The following is a 17,736-nucleotide window of genomic DNA, read 5'->3' on the forward strand; positions in this document are numbered from 1 at the left end:
AGTGTTGGTTGCCTGGCACTTGCCTGGCATTTGCCTGGCATTCTCAACAAGCCCTGAAATAGAAGTTTAACATTATCTCTAAGATGGCGTTAACAAATAGGTGGGGTTGAATTGCTCAGGTAAAAATCATTCTTGGTTATTTTAAAGTGTTTAATGTCCTATGTGTGTGCGTGTGTATGCACGTGATCAAGTATGTGTGTGCACATGTATTTGGAGACCACAGGTCTATAGAGGGTGTCTCCCTTACTCGCTCTCCAGAGATCCCATTTCTCCTGTCCCACAGGTGCACTTAGCAATAAAGACAATATCAATAGACTTGTTTTTATTATTATTAATTACTGTTATTATACTTTATTTACTTATTGTGTATGGTCACACAAGTGCCACTAAATGTTCTTGGAAATTAGAGGACAAATTTTAGGAATCAGTTCTCTCTTTCCACCATGTGAGTCTCAGGGTCCAAACTCAAGGTCACCAGGCAGAAATGACTTTACCTGCTGAGTCCTCTCACTGGCCCTACACTTGGCTTTTTACAAAAGATGCTGGGAAATCTAAACCCATATCCTAATGCTTGTTGAGCAAGTGGCTACTGACTGAGCTGCCTCCCCAGCCTCTTGAAGTCTTTTTAAAATGTAAACACAAGTATATAAATGATGAATGATTCTGTTGTATTTCTTTTTTGTCAGCATGAATACGGTAACATCACCGGGCCCCATGGCCAATTCTGTATATGTGGTGGCACCGCCCAACAGTTATCCTGTGGTCCCAGGAACCGTGCCTCAGATGCCTCTTTATCCCAGCAATCAGCCTCAAGTCCATGTGATTTCTGGTCATCTGCCTGGTTTGGTGCCAGCTATGACCGAACCGCCTGCCCAGAGAGTCTTGAAAAAGGGACAAGTCCTAGGGGTAAGTAAGAGGAGTCCACTGTGTGAGCCAGAGACCATGTGCTACAGAGAGAGGAAAGCAGAGGCTTGAGACAGACTAATAGAAATTCCAAATAAGGGGCCAGGGAACAGGATCGTTCAGTTAGTAAAGGGCTTAGTGCAGTGTCAGCAAACTGAGTGTCATCCGCAGAACCCACCTTACATAAGCTGTAGAAATGCACACTCATCATCCCAGAACCAGGAAGTCAGAGACAGATAGATGTCTGCGGCTCTCTGCCCAGCCAACCTAGCTTACTTGGTGATTTCCAAGCTAGTGAGAGAACTTGACTAAAAAAAAAAAAAAAATGTAAAGGACTCCTGGGGATGATAACCAAGGTAAACGTTGGCCTCATCATACATGTACACACACATACACACACACACAAAGATACACAGTGCCTAAGGAACCATACACCCATACCTGTGCATGAACATACACACACACACACACACACACACATACATAGGCATGCACATATGCACATACAAACATACATACATACATACATACATACATACATACATACATACATACATACAAAAAGAAAGAAAAGAAACTTCAAATAAAGCAGGTGGGGCTGGCTTAGCCAAAGCCAGATCTGTTGAAAACCTCTGCAGCACAAGGATCCTCAGTATATGGCCTTTTAGTTTCTGATTTGGGCATTTAGAAACAAAGAATAATTAAAAACAAAACAAAACAAAAAAAAACAGCCAAAAAGCAGTGTTCTTGGATGCAGAACCTTTTGCCTCTAAGCATTTGCTTCCAATAGCTTAGGAAGAAAGAAAGTCCGACAAAGACAAAGTTTCCCAAAGGTAGAACAGAGCTCAGGGTTGTTGAATCAAAGCAGAAAAAAGGCAAGCAGGCTAGACAATCAGCAATGCCTGAAAAGCTGGCCCGAATTGCACAAAGGAGCTCATTTCATTGCATAGCCCATGAATGACAAGCAGTGATTCTGACCCAGACTGCCCATCCCCAACTCATGTTCTAATATTGCTTGGAGAAGTCTAAAAAGAGGCAACTTGCATATATATATATGCATATATATATATATATATATTTGCATCCAGTGGTTTATTTGAGACTTTATTCTCCAAATATACTAATAGGCATAAGAAATGTGGTACCTATACATGTATTTGTTGCAGCATGGCTTGTAGAGACAGGAGGATGGAAGCAACTGAACTATCCTAGTTTTTCTGTTGCTGTGGTAAAATAATCTGAGGAAAAGCAACAGGTAGAAGGAAGATGTTGGTTTGGCTTACAGTTCCAGGCTTACAGTAAGGAAGTCGAAACAGGAATTTGAAGCACCTTACATCACATTCAGTCAAGAGCAGAGGGAAACAAACACATGTATGCCATCTTCTTGCTCTCCTCTGGCTTTCTTCTATCCTATATAGTTCAGGATTGCTGTCTAGGGAATAGTGTTGCCCACAATGGACTGAGTCTTTCTACATGAATTAGCGATGGAGACAATTCCCCTCAGACATTCCCACAGTCTAACCTAACCTAGACAGTTTCTCATTAATACTGTCTTCCCATGTGATTATAGGTATACATCAATTTAACATTGGTCAAGCCACGTGTTGTACATATAACAGAATGTTGTGCAATGGTTGTACAATGATGGGTCTTACTCCAAGGTATGTTATTAATACACTATTAGTATGAACTTAAGGAAACAATATATTCTTTTTATACCATGTCTGCAGGAAACACACACACACACACACACATACACATATACAGCTGTATCTGTATTAGTTTCATATGGCTGCTATAGTAAAGATCCATGAACTGATGGCCAAAAGCAACAAAAATGAATTGTTTCTCAGTTATGAATAATAGATAACTAAGATCAAAGTCTGTCATGGTCATACTCCCTCTGAAGGCATGAAGGAATTATCTCTTCCAGATCTTTCTCCCAGTTTCTAGTAGTGTCTTGGTTTGCTGCAGTACCACTCCAGTTTTCAGATGGCTGTTATGGTTTATGTTGGTTTTTGAGATAGGCCTTGAATTCAGAATCCTGGGTCTTCATTATTTTTTAAAAGTAATGACAATGGTAATATTGGATTGCAGATCACCCTATCCTAACACAATATGAGTCATCTTGACTCATGACATCAACAGTATACCTATATCCATATAAGGTCATATTCAGAGACTAGAACATTAATATATGAATTTGGTAAAGAGTAAAGAAAGATAAAATTGACTCTATGAGACCAAGAAAATATGCAGGCAAAATAATTACATACATGGATGCTGAACACAAGGCTGTGTATCATATAAAAAAAAAAAAAAAACTAGAGGTCACCTTACCTTTCTAACATCGCTGTTATAACTTTCCCCAGAGACTATAGGAAATCCTTAGAGAATATTTTAAAAGGCAGCTAGTGAGTGGGGAAGTGGTTAAGGTAGCAAAGTACTTGCTGAGTTAATGTAAGGACCTGAATTCATATCCCAGATAACCATGTAAAAGTCAAGTACAACAGCATGAGCCTATAATATCTGGGGAAGCAGAAATAAGAGAATCCCTGGAGATTGCTAGCCAGCCATGTTAGTCAATTAGTGAACTCCAGGTTTGGTGAGAGTGCCTGTCTCAGAAAAAAATAAGATGGAGAATGACTGGTAGAGACATCTGATCTCTCTCTCTCTCTCTCTCTCTCTCTCTCTCTCTCTCTCTCTCTCTCTCACACACACACACACACACACACACAATTTAACAACCCAAGAACATGCTAAAGTGCAGAGACACCATTTCTATGTTACCAAGCTACATATTTGAAGAAGAATACTAGAAGGTAATGCCAAAATGTAAGTGCTTGCTTTCTGTGGGGGAGGGAGGTTGACTATAGATAGTTTTAACTTTTTTATTATTACGTTTCTCACATTATCTTTTAGAAAGGGAAACCAAATTGTATTAGAATATAAAGGAAGTACAAAGAAAAGGCAAAATCATGGCTCAGAGGCAAAGGTTTCAGCTTGTGGCTCTCCTGACAGGCCATCCAGATCCTGATTGGCCTGGTGCACATCGGCCTGGGCTCCATCATGATCACCAACCTCTTCAGCTACTATACACCTGTCTCCCTCTATGGAGGTTTCCCCTTCTGGGGAGGCATCTGGGTGAGTAGCTCCTGTCTGATACTCAGGGCAGCCTTGCCAAGCTGTTTGGGAATCTGGAGATGCTTGCCCAAATGGCTTAGTTGGAGAAGGGGTTGGGATGGAGTATTACAAAGTGCCATAGGCTGGACAGCTCCCAACTGTGGAAATGTGCTATCTCCCAGTTCTGAAGGCCAAAAGTTCAAGACCAGCAGGTAGCTGGTAGTCACCACTGAGGTCTCTTTTACCTCTCAGCTAGCCATCTTCTCCTGGTGTCTTCCCTTTGTATCTGTGCCTACCTTATATCTCAATCTCGTTGTTGTTGTTGTTGTTGTTATTGTTGTTTTAAATTAGGATACAAAGTAATGGATTTATTACTGCATTCAGTCTTTTTTGTTCTTATTTGCCTTCTCTCTGGCACTCCTCTCCCTTGTTCCCCAGCTTCCCTCCCATTTGGCCCCTTCTTTTCCATCACTGTTTTAGTTTTATCTCTATTGCTAGAATAAAATACTCTGACAAAACAACAAAGAGGGAGAAGGGATTTGTTTTAGTTTACAATTCCAGGCTACAGCTCTTTATTGCAGAGAAGTCAAGGTAGTGGAAATTTGAAATGGCTAGTCACATAACCATAGTTGAGAAGCAGAGAGAAATGGGTGCATGTGTGCTCACTTTACATGCTTGCTTGTGATCAACTCAATTTCTCAACTCTTACACAGTCAGGAACCCCTGCATACTAAATGGTGCTGCCCACAATGACTTTTTGCTCCCCATATCAATTAACTTAGTTAAGCTAATCCTCCCCCAGACATATCCATAGGCCAAACAAATGTAGATAATCCCTCATTGAGACTGTCTTCCCACATGGTCTACATAATGTCAGGTTGACCCCCCCCCCCTTCTGCTTTCATGTCACTTGTATTCTGCCACTATCATTTGTTATCAACCTTATAATCTCTTTTCATGATTCACAACACACACATGCCACAATCTGCCTATGGAAGAAATCGTGTGGTATTCATCTTTGAGATTTTGGGTTAGTTTATTTAACATGATAATTTCTAGTCAATCCATGTTTATTGCTAACTTCCACTCATAAGAATACTAATGATTGGGCATAATAGAACGCACCTTTAATTTCAGCACTCTGAAGGCAGAAGCAGGAGGACCTCTATGAGTTCAAGGCCAGTCTGTACTATATAGTGATCTCCAGGCTAGCCAGGGCTACATAATAAAACCCTGTCTACAATCACATTATGAGGTTCTGGGGTTAGGTCTGTGAAATTGTGAAACTGGTGATCACAGGTCAAGCTATAGCTACAAGGCTGAAGCCACCAAAGACCAAGGTATTTCTTCTGGAACATCAACCCAGAAATATTTCACTCACAAAGAAAACTATACCAGCCAGGCAGTGATGGCCCAACCCACCGGAAGCAGAGGCAGGCAGATCTCTGTGAGTTTGAGGTCAGCCTGATCTCCAGAGCCAGTTCCAGGACAACCATAGCAACAAAAAGAAACCCTAACTCAAAAAACTGGAAGGAAGGAAGGAAGGAAGGAAGGAAGGAAGGAAGGAAGGAAGGAAGGAAGGAAAAGAGAGAGAGAAGGGAAGGAGAGGGGAGGGGGCAGGGCAGGGCAGGGCAGGGCAGGGAAGGGAGAGGAGAAAGAAAGAAAGAAAGAAAGAAAGAAAGAAAGAAAGAAAGAAAGAAAGAAAGAAAGGAAGGAAGGAAGGAAGGAAGGAAGGAAGGAAGGAAGGAAGGAAGGAAGGAAGGAAGGAAGGAAGAAAGAAAGAAAGAAAGAAAGAAAGAAAGAAAGAAAGAAAGAAAGAAAGAAAGAAAGGAAGGAAGAAAGAAAGGAAGAAAAGAAAGAAAGAAAGAAAGAAAGAAAGAAAGAAAGAAAGAAAGAAAGAAAGAAAGAAAGAAAGAAAGAAAGAAAGAAAGAAAGGAAGGAAGGAAGGAAGAAAAGAAAGAAAGAAAGAAAGAAAGAAAGAAAGAAAGAAAGAAAGAAAGAAAAGGAAAGAAAGAAAGAAAGAAAGAAAGAAAGAAAGAAAGAAAGAAAGAAAGAAAGAAAGAAAGGGAAAGAAAGAAAGAAAGGAAGGAAGGAAGGAAGGAAGGAAGGAAGGAAGGAAGAAAGGAAGAAGAAGGAGAGGGGGAAGGAAGGAAGGAAGAAAGGAAGGAAGGAAGGAAGGAAGGAAGGAAGGAAGGAAGGAAGGAAGGAAGGAAGGAAGGAAGGAAGGAAACTGAGGGGCTAGGCTTTCAGGCATTGTAAAAAGAAACATAGAAGACTGAGCTCCCATTGCATACACCAGCAAGTTTTTGCTGAAAGGACCCTGATATAGCTGTTTCTTGTGAGGCTATGCCAGGGCCTGGCAAACACAGAAATGGATACTCACAGTCAGCTATTAGATGGAACACAGGACCCCCAATGGAGGAGCTAGAGAAGGTACCCAAGGAGCTGAAGGGGTCTGCAACCCTATAGGTAGAACTACAATATGAACTAACCAGTACCCCCGGAGCTCATGTCTCTAGCTGCATATGTAGCAGAAGATGGCCTAGTCGGCCATCACTGGAAAGAGAGGCCCCTTGGTCTTGCAAACTTTATATGCCTCAGTACGGGGCAACACCAGGGCCAAGAAGTGGGAGTGGGTGAGTAGGGGAGTGGTGGGGGAAGGGTCTGGGGGACTTTTGGGATAGCATTTGAAATGTAAATGAAGAAAATACCTAATTAAAAAATAAATTATAAAAAAATAAATAAATAAAAATAATAATAATCAGTGACTATTCACCAGGATGGTCCTAAAGAGATAAAGATTATGTCACTTGTACCCAGGTGGGGCAGACTTATGAATCTCATGCCTTTTCTTGGAATCCTTGGGCAAATCAATGTTAGGAACAGATGAGATTTGGACATCATCTAATTTAGTGTTCCTCAACATTTAATCAGCCATATTCTGTTTTGTAACCTCTATCTGTTCCTTGTAATCTTTCAGCTGAATCAAGTTTTAAAACTCAATTTACTTTAAAAAAAAAAAAAAAAAAAAGACTGAGCTCCAAAAACATTTAGTCAATAGAGTCTGTGGCCTGTAAGGTAATGCCAGGACAGGGAAGTAGGAGTGGGTGGGTTAGTGAGCAGGGAGCAGGGGGATGAGATAGAGGGTTTTCGGGGGGAACCAGGGAAGGAGATAACATTTGAAATGTAAGTAAAGAAAATATCTAATAAGAAATAAAAAGTCTTTGCAGACCCCAGGAGGGAACCAAAGGAAGGACTTCTCCACCAGGCCCAAAGCCATGTGGGAATCAATAGACTGGCCTTCGAGCTGGGAACATAACAATTTGCTTACAGTGTATTATTGAGTACTCAGATCAATAAGTGTGGACATTTTTTCAGTATCATTCTAATGGATGCTGGGGGGTGATCAGTTCAGCACTATAATATACAAACTGGAAGGCCATATGATAAAATGTGTATGTCCCCAGGGTCAGAAGAGGATCATCTGTAATGAATCTACAGAAAACCTCAAAACTTCTCTTACTGCAGGTCTACTGGCTGCTTCAGATGTTACACATTGTGTTAATGGTGACACAAGAACTGACATTTTTATGTTCTTTTATTTGAAAATGTTTTAGAAAATGAAAGATGAAATTAGACAACCTTGCTTTTAATTTGGATTAGGCTGGAAACTTAACAGCACCTTCCCATCAGGTTAGACAATGCAAGAAACTCACTAGCTAGGCTGGAGTCTACTGGTCTGCAGTAAGTTTGGAATGTGCAGGTAAATTAAGTCCTTCAGCTCTGCAGCCAAATTCTAAGTCCCCACACACAAAGCCACCATGTTCCCATTGTTGTACTGTGCAAAGGTACTGTTCCCTTAACCAAATGTTCAGTGAGATAGCAAGCTTATTCTATGATTGAAGTATAAAACAGCACCTTTACATTTGATTTCTTGTTTTCCCTTTTCTGTAAACTGGATATACAAACTATTTTTACAGTATCCTGGGATGAATTAAAGTGTGGATTCAAGAAAAGAAACTGTTTAACTCATTACCCATAGAAGGGCTCAGAGGCCATTTTCGTGGAATACCTAGCATGGTAGCTATGCTGTGTTTCTCTGAAAAGCTCCATGGCTTTCATTAGGTTCTCAAGGTTATCTGTGACTCAATCCTACAGTTCTTCCTCCGTGCTGGTTTATTGCCTTTGGATTCTCTCATCTTTTCCTGGTACCTCCCCACCACACACACGCACACACACATGCACACGCACATATACACACGTACACACACATGCACACACACACCCTGCTCTGCCCCTCTCCAACTTCCTTTCTTTTTTGTTTGTCCCTCACCCCCCTGTGACTCATACACAAGGTTTCCCATAAGTATCCCAACTCCAGGGTGACCTAAGAAGTCAAACAATACCTGCCTTTCCCATAAAATAATAAAATGGGATATGTGATCCTATAGCCTCACCAGCCTACAGAATCATAAGGATGTAGCCTTCAAAGAACTTGTTCTGACACATGCCCAGGCTGCAATTTCCTTAGACTCTGAACTGACCCACTTGGAGTTCAATTCCCCTCCCTCCCTCCCCCCAACTCTCTACGGATTAGACGTGTGTTGAAACATCTCACAATGTCACTGCTACTCACTAGTTTACTGTGTCATGTTAGATTCCCCTGAGTGTGTGCTAGAACCAGGAAGTGCCCAACATCCCAAGTGCCCTGGGGGCCTTCATCTAACAACCTTCTTCCCTTTGTCTTCCGGTGTTTTGCTGTTGTTTTCGTTCACTGTTGTTCTTTGTCACTTTCTTAACTCTGTCTCTCCCTTTCCAGTCTCTATCAATTACTAATCTCTATCATGTACTAATTTCTATCAATTACTAACGCCCTCCTCCAGAACAAAGAAGCACCTTCTTTGGCACCTCCAGGGGACTAACAAGAAAGAAAGAAAGAAAGAAAGAAAGAAAGAAAGAAAGAAAGAAAGAAAGAAAGAAAGAAAGAAAGAAAGAAAGGAAACTCAGCTTTCTTCCCTCCCTCCCTTCCTAACACATCTCCATAAGAGAAAATCTGTGGTACTGAGACTTGTTTCTCCACTGACAGAAAATAAAAGAGGACATTTTCCTTGGAAGGGAAGCAACTGAAATAAGTGCACACTGTAGATAACTATGCATCTGCCCCAAGTGGGAAGACTAGGATGAAGGCTAAGACACTGAGTCTGAAGCCAAGCTACCTGGGTTTGAGCTCCAGCCTTGTTGCTTGCTTAGTGCTCTTGACTGAATTATTTAAAACTTCATAAGCCTCATCCTGCCCATATTTTTAAATTTGCTTTATTCATTTTTAAAATTGTACACATAGTGTGATCACATTTACCCCCATTACCCTCTTTTATTCCTCTTCCAACTCCTCCTGACCCCCCCTTCCCCAGTAGTGCATCTCCTACTTTCATGGTGTTTTGTCTTTTGACCCACTGGGTTTAATTATAGCTTCTTGTACGAGCGTGGGTGAGGAGGTATTTGCTGGAGCATGGCATCTTACTAGGGGCTACATGGCTTAAGAAAATGACATATGCACAGATTTTTGCTATCTTTATAAAGGAAATAACAATATTATTAGGTGGACTATTACTCAAGGTTTAAGAAAAAATATTACTTGTGGATGGAGGAATGGAGATTACTAATAAGGACAGAATGAGGAAAATGTTCTCAAATTAGACTGTAGAACTCTATAAATATACTACAAATATTAGGATTGTGTGCTTTACATCAGTGAATGATAAACAAATGAATGAATTCCTCACACACACACACCCCACCAGAGCCATTTCTTAAAGCACCTCAAGTAGAACCCTGCATCTTAGCTGATGCTCTCTCAGACCACCACTGCTAACACACTGGGCCAACAAGGGCAAGTGATCCCTCAACCGCATTGACTACAGATCTCTAATATTGGCAAGAAATTCTCCCCTCATGTTCTGCTTAGCATCAGAGACTCACGTTCATTATCTAAGTGGTTGGACAGAGCCCATTCAGTCACGCAACAGAAAAGACCAATGCTGAGTTCTTCTGGGAACACAGCAATGAAGTCAGCACTGTCCCCCTTCCCTCCAGAGCCCCACACTTCATGAATCCCGAGATAAAACCTGGAAAGCAACAGATGGTGAAGATCTGTAAGCAAACAGCAGGAGATGGGCTAACGTCAATTGACTACTGTGAACGAGTCACTGTAAATGTGAGGCATACATTTTCACAATGATGCCTAAAAAGATAGCAATGTTTGCTGGTTTTCATATTAGGAAATAAAGACTTAAACAAGTTAATAACGCACCAAAGATGGCTTAAGTTTCAAACCAAACTTCAAAACCTGTTCTGGTGAATTGTAAAAATCCTGATTCTCCTATCCCTGCTCTGTCCCTTAGCAAATCATCACACACCTTCTCTGCCATTGTAGATCCGGGGTCTCCATAAGTTACTCTGGATGTGAGCAAATAGATGCACTCTCAGAACCAGATTCCTCGGGAAGGGCGCCTGATGCCTAACCCTTGGTGAGGTCTCAATCTTGTGCACAAGTTTATCATTTCAGGGTCTCTCTCAGTGGCGGCAGAAACTCAGCCCAATTCACCTTGCCTGGTAAGTCACATTCTGGGGCTGTCTGTCCCAGATGGGAGCCTATAGTGTCACAGTGGGGAAAAGGACTGACAAACAAATCTCCTCTTACTCTTGCACTGATAACACCAAGGGCACTCTCATGCATGCTAACTCTTGCATACAGGACACACACACACACACACACACACACCTCATATAGAGAAGGGACAATGCTGCCACCACTCGTAAGATGTCAGAATGGGAAGAAAGAGAGAGGACTGACTAGCTTGCATAGAAGGCCCTCCCAGGAGCAGAAACAAAGCTCTGAGGAGTCCAGGACACACTACACAGACAAGAAACTGAGTATGTCCATAGCGTGTAGCACACTCAGGCCTCCAGCCATTCTTGCCGGGGCCAGTAAAGGCCCCAGCTCCTGCTTCACTAAGAAATCCAGAATCTGAACTCTGCAGACTGACAAAGAGAGACGTTTTTGTGCTTCCCTAGAAATGAACTCTGCTTTCTTGACGAGCAGGTTGCCCAGAGATCAAGGTTCCTACAATTCGATGAGCTCTATTGGAAAATACCCAGAAAGGAAGTTTAACATATCTTGACATACCTCTCTGTGCAGGAAGCATAAAGGGTTTCATACCACTGGACTATGACTTTCATAAATAGCTACAATGGTAAAGACTACGTGTGGTCTATTTTTAACAGTACAGATGGGGAGAGGATGTTTGTTGAACCTGCAGGTCCCAGCTCTGCCCCTCTTCCCCTCCCACCCTGACCCTGTTTGTCTTCTCCAGCTGAATGGCAGTGTGGGCTTGAACATCTTCAGCGCCATCTGTTCTGCAGTGGGCATCATGCTCTACATCACAGATATCAGTATCTCATCAGGATATATCTACACTAGCTACTACCCTTACCAGGAGAACTTGGGTGTGGTGAGTGTCCTTAAACAAAGGTCTCTGCCTTTATTTAGCTATGTTCAGACCTTACCAGAAAGGCCCTGGCAACCAAGCCCTCCCACTGAACACTGGAGGCAAAGGACCAGGACAGGGTTTAAAGTCCTCAGCCATATCCTTCCCTCAGCTTTTACTGCCTGTGTGAGATAGTTAGGTGCCTTGTAGCACTGGAAAAATCAAACAGGACGATGCAGAAATACCAGCTGCCAATTTATTACCAGCTGTCTGCCATCTCCGCTTTCCTGTCAGCTATGTAGGCCAAGGTTCAAGAGCCACTTTTTTCCTCCTTTAAAAACTCTCTTGTTTATATTTTTAGGTTACTGTGCAGTTTCATCACGACACATACCTGTCATCCTCTGTCCTCAGTTGCTCCCTTTCCACCTCCTGTCCACCCTTCACTTCCAGTTGCTTCCCTTTCTTCCCCCCAAATTGGTTCCAGCTTTTATTTTACTTGCTTTCTACTTTTTTATTTTTAACGATTTATTTATTTTATTCTGTGTGTACAAGTGTTTTGTGGTCATGTACATCTGTATATGACACATGTATGCCTGGTTCCCATGGAGGTCAGAAGAGACCCTTGGATACCCTGAAACTGGAGTTACACATAGTTATGAGCCACCATGTGGATGCTGGGAACTGAACCCAGGCCTTCAGCAAAAGCAGCCCTTGATATCAACCACAGAAACATCTCTCCATCCCCCACCTCCTTTATGACAATTTCCTCCTTTCTCAAGATTCCCCTTCTAGCATTATGACCAACAAAACATAAACACACACACACACACACACACTAAAATCTAGGTTCCACATATGAGAGAAAACATGCACCATTATTATGTTAAGAGAAATATGCAGAGTTCAGGAAGATAATAATAATAGCTTCCAGTTGCATTCATTTTCTTGCAAATGTCAGGATGTACACAAGATCAGGCTCTGCAGCAGCCCCTCACAGGGGGAGGCTAGGATTGACAGACCCCCAACAAACTTTTTCTGCAGAGCCAGATACGCTTTTAGGCTTCTCTGGATATACCCTTCCTGTCACACACAACAGAAAACAGTAACTGAATGAGCATGGCTAAGCAATGGCAGGACCAGCTCCAACAGCTGTCACCTGCTCACCTGTACTACAACCAGCACCATGTAATAGAAATAGAAGATGAGGTGCATATAGGATTTCAGATTCTCCTTTGCCACATTGAAAAATGCAACTAATTTTTTATTTTAATTTTTTAATTAGCATACACTATTAAAAGAAGAAGTGATGGTCAAGGAAGGGAGAGAGGTCTGATTCTGTAGAGACAGGCTCTGCATCAGGTTCTTTGTTCACTCCAGCCACTATGGTGGAGATCAGCTCCAGGTCTCAGGGAATGAGGGCATCTAGGAAGAGTGATTCCTGCACAGAGAGACAGACAGCATGGTAGAGACTTTGGGGATAGTTCTGGCTCATATAGCAGAATAGACGGTGGCAGGTCCTATAGGTTTTGGAGGAAGGGAGGAGGCTGTAACCCACCACATAGGCCTGTGACAAAGGGAAAGGATTGTACATTGCCTGCAGAGAAGGAAGGATTCTTGCTAATGTGGGACTTAGAAGAAGTGAGAGAGATGAGGGGCAGAACCACATTTAGTTCAGGTGTAGTAAGGGTCGGGAATATTTTCATTTTGAGCAGTGATTCTTTGATGTCCAGGTGGATTTTACACCAACAACGCACATCAGTTTGGGCCTCAGCATTAATCTGGTACTCATCAGATACTGAGATAATTAGGCAGCCTCACCCAACAGACCAAATTCTCCTCCCCTCCTTCACCCTTCCTCAGCCCCTGTCAGCCTGACCACCTCAAAGCTCTCTTCATCATGGCAGTCAGCCTGATCCTTTTGATATGAAAGTCATGTGTATCCTCTACACAACCCATTTTACTAAGAAATTACCCTGAAGCAACCATTTCCTTAACCTATGAACCTCCTTCCTGTAAAGGATATTGCAATCGATCATAAAATAACCATTTTCCACCCATATTATAGCATCATAAAAATCTGGGAGACATTTGCCCCATAAGGTTCAGGGAGGGAGACTTTGCCAAGGCCACACAGATGATCCATTGTTGAGTCTCATCAAACTCCTGGTCCAGCACTGATGCCATCCCGGTTTCTTCTGATTCCAGAGAACAGGCGTGGCTATTTCTAGTGTGCTGCTCATCTTCTGCCTCTTGGAGCTCAGCATTGCAAGTGTGTCCTCCCACTTTGGCTGCCAGGTGGCCTGTTGTCACTACAACAATGTGAGTCCTAGGGCTCTTTGTGGGTAGAAATACACCCCAATTCGATGGGATACTAACAGGGTCTCTGTGAATTCCATTCCAGCTAAAGAGGAGGAAGTGGGAAAATATCTATGGGCCTCAGTGTTTGTCTTTAATGAGCCTTTATTACTGGGGTACCTTAGTCTACTTTCTGTTGTTATCACTAAGGCTGGGCAACTTATAAAATAAAAAGGTTTACTTGCCTCTCAGCTCCAGTGGCTGGAGTATCTAAACATCATTACCCTGGGGTACTTCTGAGCAGTGGCTTTCTCTGCCTGGGTTATAATATAAAAGAGAAGGAAAAGAAGAATGCTCTGGTTTAGAAAGGCTCAAGTACACGAGGTGATCTTGCTTTGTTACAACATCCTCCTGTGAAAAGTAGCCCTCTCCCTGAGCCAAGCATAGATCCATTTACGAAAGTGGTACCCATAGCCTGATTGCCATCCACCAGAGCTCACCTCCTGCAGGTTCCATCACCTCAGCAGCACCATGCCAGAGTGTAGGCTTCCAGCATCCAATCTCTAGAGGACTACTCTATCCTTAGTGTAGTGTTTACCTGCTGTGTGCTGTTGTTTTTCAGCCAGGTGTGGTCATTCCAAACGTCTATGCAACAAACCCAGTGGTCATCCCAGAACCACCAAACCCAATACCAAGTTATTCCGAAGTAGTTCAAGACTCCAGATAAGTGAACCTGAAGATTCTAGAGACCAAGTGACATCCTCTCCTACCTAGACTCTTATAAACCAAGTTCTTCCTTTCCTGACGAAGGGTAAATATCTTTCTTGTGGCCTAAATTATAGACTCTTGCTTCAACTCACCCTGGAAAAATCTCTATTAAAACAAGATGGGAGAATGAAATGGATTCAAATAAAGATGCTCTAGCAGGACATATGCATCTGTATGATGTCAGATATCCCTACACTAGCCTTTGTGTACTCACATTCATGTAATCCATGCCTTCAGGAGTTTTTAGGATGGAGAAATAGCTATTTCATCTTCCAAACTTTCCTTTGTCAGTCATTCAGTCATTTAATAAATATGTATCAAGCATCAGAAATGCCCAAGGCTCTGTTTGGGGCAGATATGAACCTGACATAGTTCTTGACCTCATGGATAAGCAAACTGCTGGCCTCAGAAGGAGGGGGAGGAGAAAGAGAAAGAGGAGGGAAAACCCTTTGTTTTGGGTAGTCCAGGACAGAAAGCAGAGGAAGAAAACACAGAAGAAACACGAAGATGGATATGATTGATTCTGTCAGTAATGCAACAAGAAGTGATAAAGGCAAAGCAATGAGGCTAGCTGAGGTGGCAGCATTTGAATAGGCTGTGTAAGGGCAGTGGGGGCTTCTGCCTATAGTGAGAAAGCATAGAATTCAGGAGAGGGTCAACCCCTAGAATTGCTGGTATCTTTGTTCAATGGCACCACTGAGTTTGAGGGGCTGAGTTTTAATACATGACTTTTAGGAGTAGATAAACACTCAGCCTATAAGATAGACTATGTAAAGTCTGTTGACATGATTTCAGATGTCATGTATAAGAAAGCAACATGTAAGTTGGGGGTTCAGTTTTCAGCAAGGAGGGATGGATGGAGCAGCAATATTGAGAGATCAGTTGTCATAATTTCTAGTGGAGCTGTTTTCCCAACAGTACCACCTCCCCATTTCCATACCCTCTGGCCTACAACTCCAGCAGAAGCCTACTACTCTACTGGAGACCACAGTACTTGGAATCCCAGGTAGGACTCCGCCCAAAGCCCAACACTCCTTAGAGCCCACCCAGTTTTCCTAATAATATTCCCTCTCCTGATCTCCATACCCCAGTCCATAACTCCGAAAGAAGTCCACTGCTCTATGGGAGACCATGCCAGTACTCAAAACCCCATAATCCATGTGGGTACCTGGAACCCCAGAGGCCACACTGGTATCCAGAATCCCAGAAACCCTCTGCTCTACCAGAGACCATGCCAGTACCTAGATCACCATAGACCACACTACTTCTCAAAACCCCAGAACCCCAATGCAATTCTGGCCCCCAAAATCCCAGAGATCATGCAGGTCATCAAAACCCCAGTGGAGACACCCTACTGGACCTGAAAACTTGCCAGTCACCAGAAGCACAGGTGTCTCAGGCAAGAAGACCATAAAGAAAACAGAACCAAGAGAAAAGCATCCATCTAACAAAGATAAACTCAGAAACTGTCACCTAAACTTATAATTACCCCAACCCAGACATCTAGAGGACAGCATAAGAACACAATCAACAGGAGCCAAGGCAATACATGGAACTACCAGAGCCCAGCCACGCTACTACAGCAAGCCCTAGCTATTCCAGCACAGGTGAAGCACGAGAGAATAACCTTAAAACCAATTTTATGGAGATGAGAGAAGTCTTTAAAGAGGAAATGAATAAATCTCTTAAAGCAATCCAGGAAAACATTAACAAACAATAGGAGGAAAGGAATAAAACCCTGAAAATAAAGCCAAGAGAGCCAAGAAAAATAAACAAACAGGTAGAGGAAATGGAAAATAGAAATAAAAGCAATACAGAACACAAACTGAGAAAATCCTGGAGATGGAAAATCTAGATACGCAAACAGGAACTACAGATGCAACAGCATCAACAGAATACAAGAAATGGAAGAGAGAATCTCAAACATGAAAGATATGATAGAAGAAATTGATACATCTGTTAAAGGAAATGTTAAATCTAAAAGATTCCTGACACAAAACATCCAGGAAATACGTGTCATGAGAAAAACCAAACCTAAGAATAATGGGAAAAGGAGGAGGAGGAGGAGCAGGAGGAAGAGGAAGAGGAGAAGGAGGAAGAAGAAAGGGAGAAGGAGAAAGAGGAGAAAGATTGCCAGCTCAAGTACTCCTCAAAAAATATATTTAACAAAATCATAGAAGAAAATCTACCTTAAGAAAATGAAGGCACAGCATACCCAAACTTATGGGACACAGTGATAGCACTGCTAAGAGGAAAGTTCATAGCACAAAGTGCCTTCATAAAGAAATTAGAAAGATCTTGTACTAGCAACTTAACATCACATCTGAAATCCCTAGAACAAAAAGAAGTAAAAATATACAAGAAGAGTAGATGGCAGGAAATAATCAAACTCAGGGCTGAAATCAATAGAATAGAAATAAAGAGAACAATACAAAGAATCAATGAAACAAACAGCTGGTTCTTCGAGAATATCAACAAGATAGAAAAATCCTTATCCAAACTAACTAAAAGGCAGAATATCCAAATTAACAAAATCAGAAGTGAAAAGATGGACATAACAGACACCAAGGAACTCCAAATAATCAGTTGGTCATACTTCAAAAACTTGTACTCCACAAAATTGAGAAACCTAAAAGAAATGTACAGTTTCCCTGATAGATACCACTTGCCAGAGTTAAATCAAAATCAGGCAAACAATTTAAATAGACTTATAACCATTAAGGAGATAAGAAGCAGTCATTAAAATTCTCCCAACCCAGGGTTGGGGATTTAGCTCAGTGGTAGAGCACTTGCCTAGCAAGCACAAGGCCCTGGGTTAGATGCTCAGCTCTGGAAAAAAAAAAAGAAATTCTCCCAACCCACCCACCAAAACAAAAAAAAAAACAAAAACAAAAACAAAAACAGGAAAACAGGGGCAAATGGTTTTAGTGCAGAATTCTATCAGTTTCAAAAAAGAGCTAACACCAATACTCCTCAAATCATTTAGAAACAGAAGGAACATTACCAAATTCATTTTATGTGGCCACAATCACCAAACTACACAAAGACTCAACAAAGAAAAAAATATTACAAACCAATTTCCTTCATGAGCTTTGATGCAAAAACATTCAATAAAATACTTGCAAATCAAAGCCAAGAGCACATCAAAAACATACATCAT

At 41.9% G+C, this 17,736-nt stretch overlaps 1 protein-coding gene across 1 annotated transcript; it reads left to right on the forward strand.

Moving 5' to 3' along the window:
• The first annotated feature begins 686 nt into the window (after nt 1–686).
• Ms4a8 (membrane spanning 4-domains A8) lies at nt 687–14,561 on the forward strand. Its single transcript, XM_021152540.2, has 6 exons — nt 687–906; nt 3,925–4,047; nt 10,579–10,638; nt 11,400–11,537; nt 13,719–13,832; nt 14,431–14,561. Exons 1-6 carry the CDS (start codon nt 688–690, stop codon nt 14,533–14,535), a joined length of 759 nt encoding a protein of 252 aa, XP_021008199.1. The 5' UTR covers nt 687; the 3' UTR covers nt 14,536–14,561.
• Nucleotides 14,562–17,736: the final 3,175 nt, after the last annotated feature.

Source organism: Mus caroli, unplaced genomic scaffold (genome assembly GCF_978045245.1).
Source record: "Mus caroli unplaced genomic scaffold, Mus_caroli_1 scaffold_20, whole genome shotgun sequence".
NCBI lineage: Eukaryota > Metazoa > Chordata > Mammalia > Rodentia > Muridae > Mus > Mus caroli.

Excerpts from the sequence above, each read along its gene's own strand:
- Ms4a8 (XM_021152540.2), top strand. The coding sequence starts at position 688 with ATGAATACGGTAACATCACCGGGCCCCATGGCCAATTCTGTATATGTG. Across the intron at positions 4,048-10,578 it reads CCTTCTGGGGAGGCATCTGG|TTTATCATTTCAGGGTCTCT; the intron begins GTGAGTAGCTCC and ends CTTGTGCACAAG. Across the intron at positions 10,639-11,399 it reads AGCCCAATTCACCTTGCCTG|CTGAATGGCAGTGTGGGCTT; the intron begins GTAAGTCACATT and ends TGTCTTCTCCAG.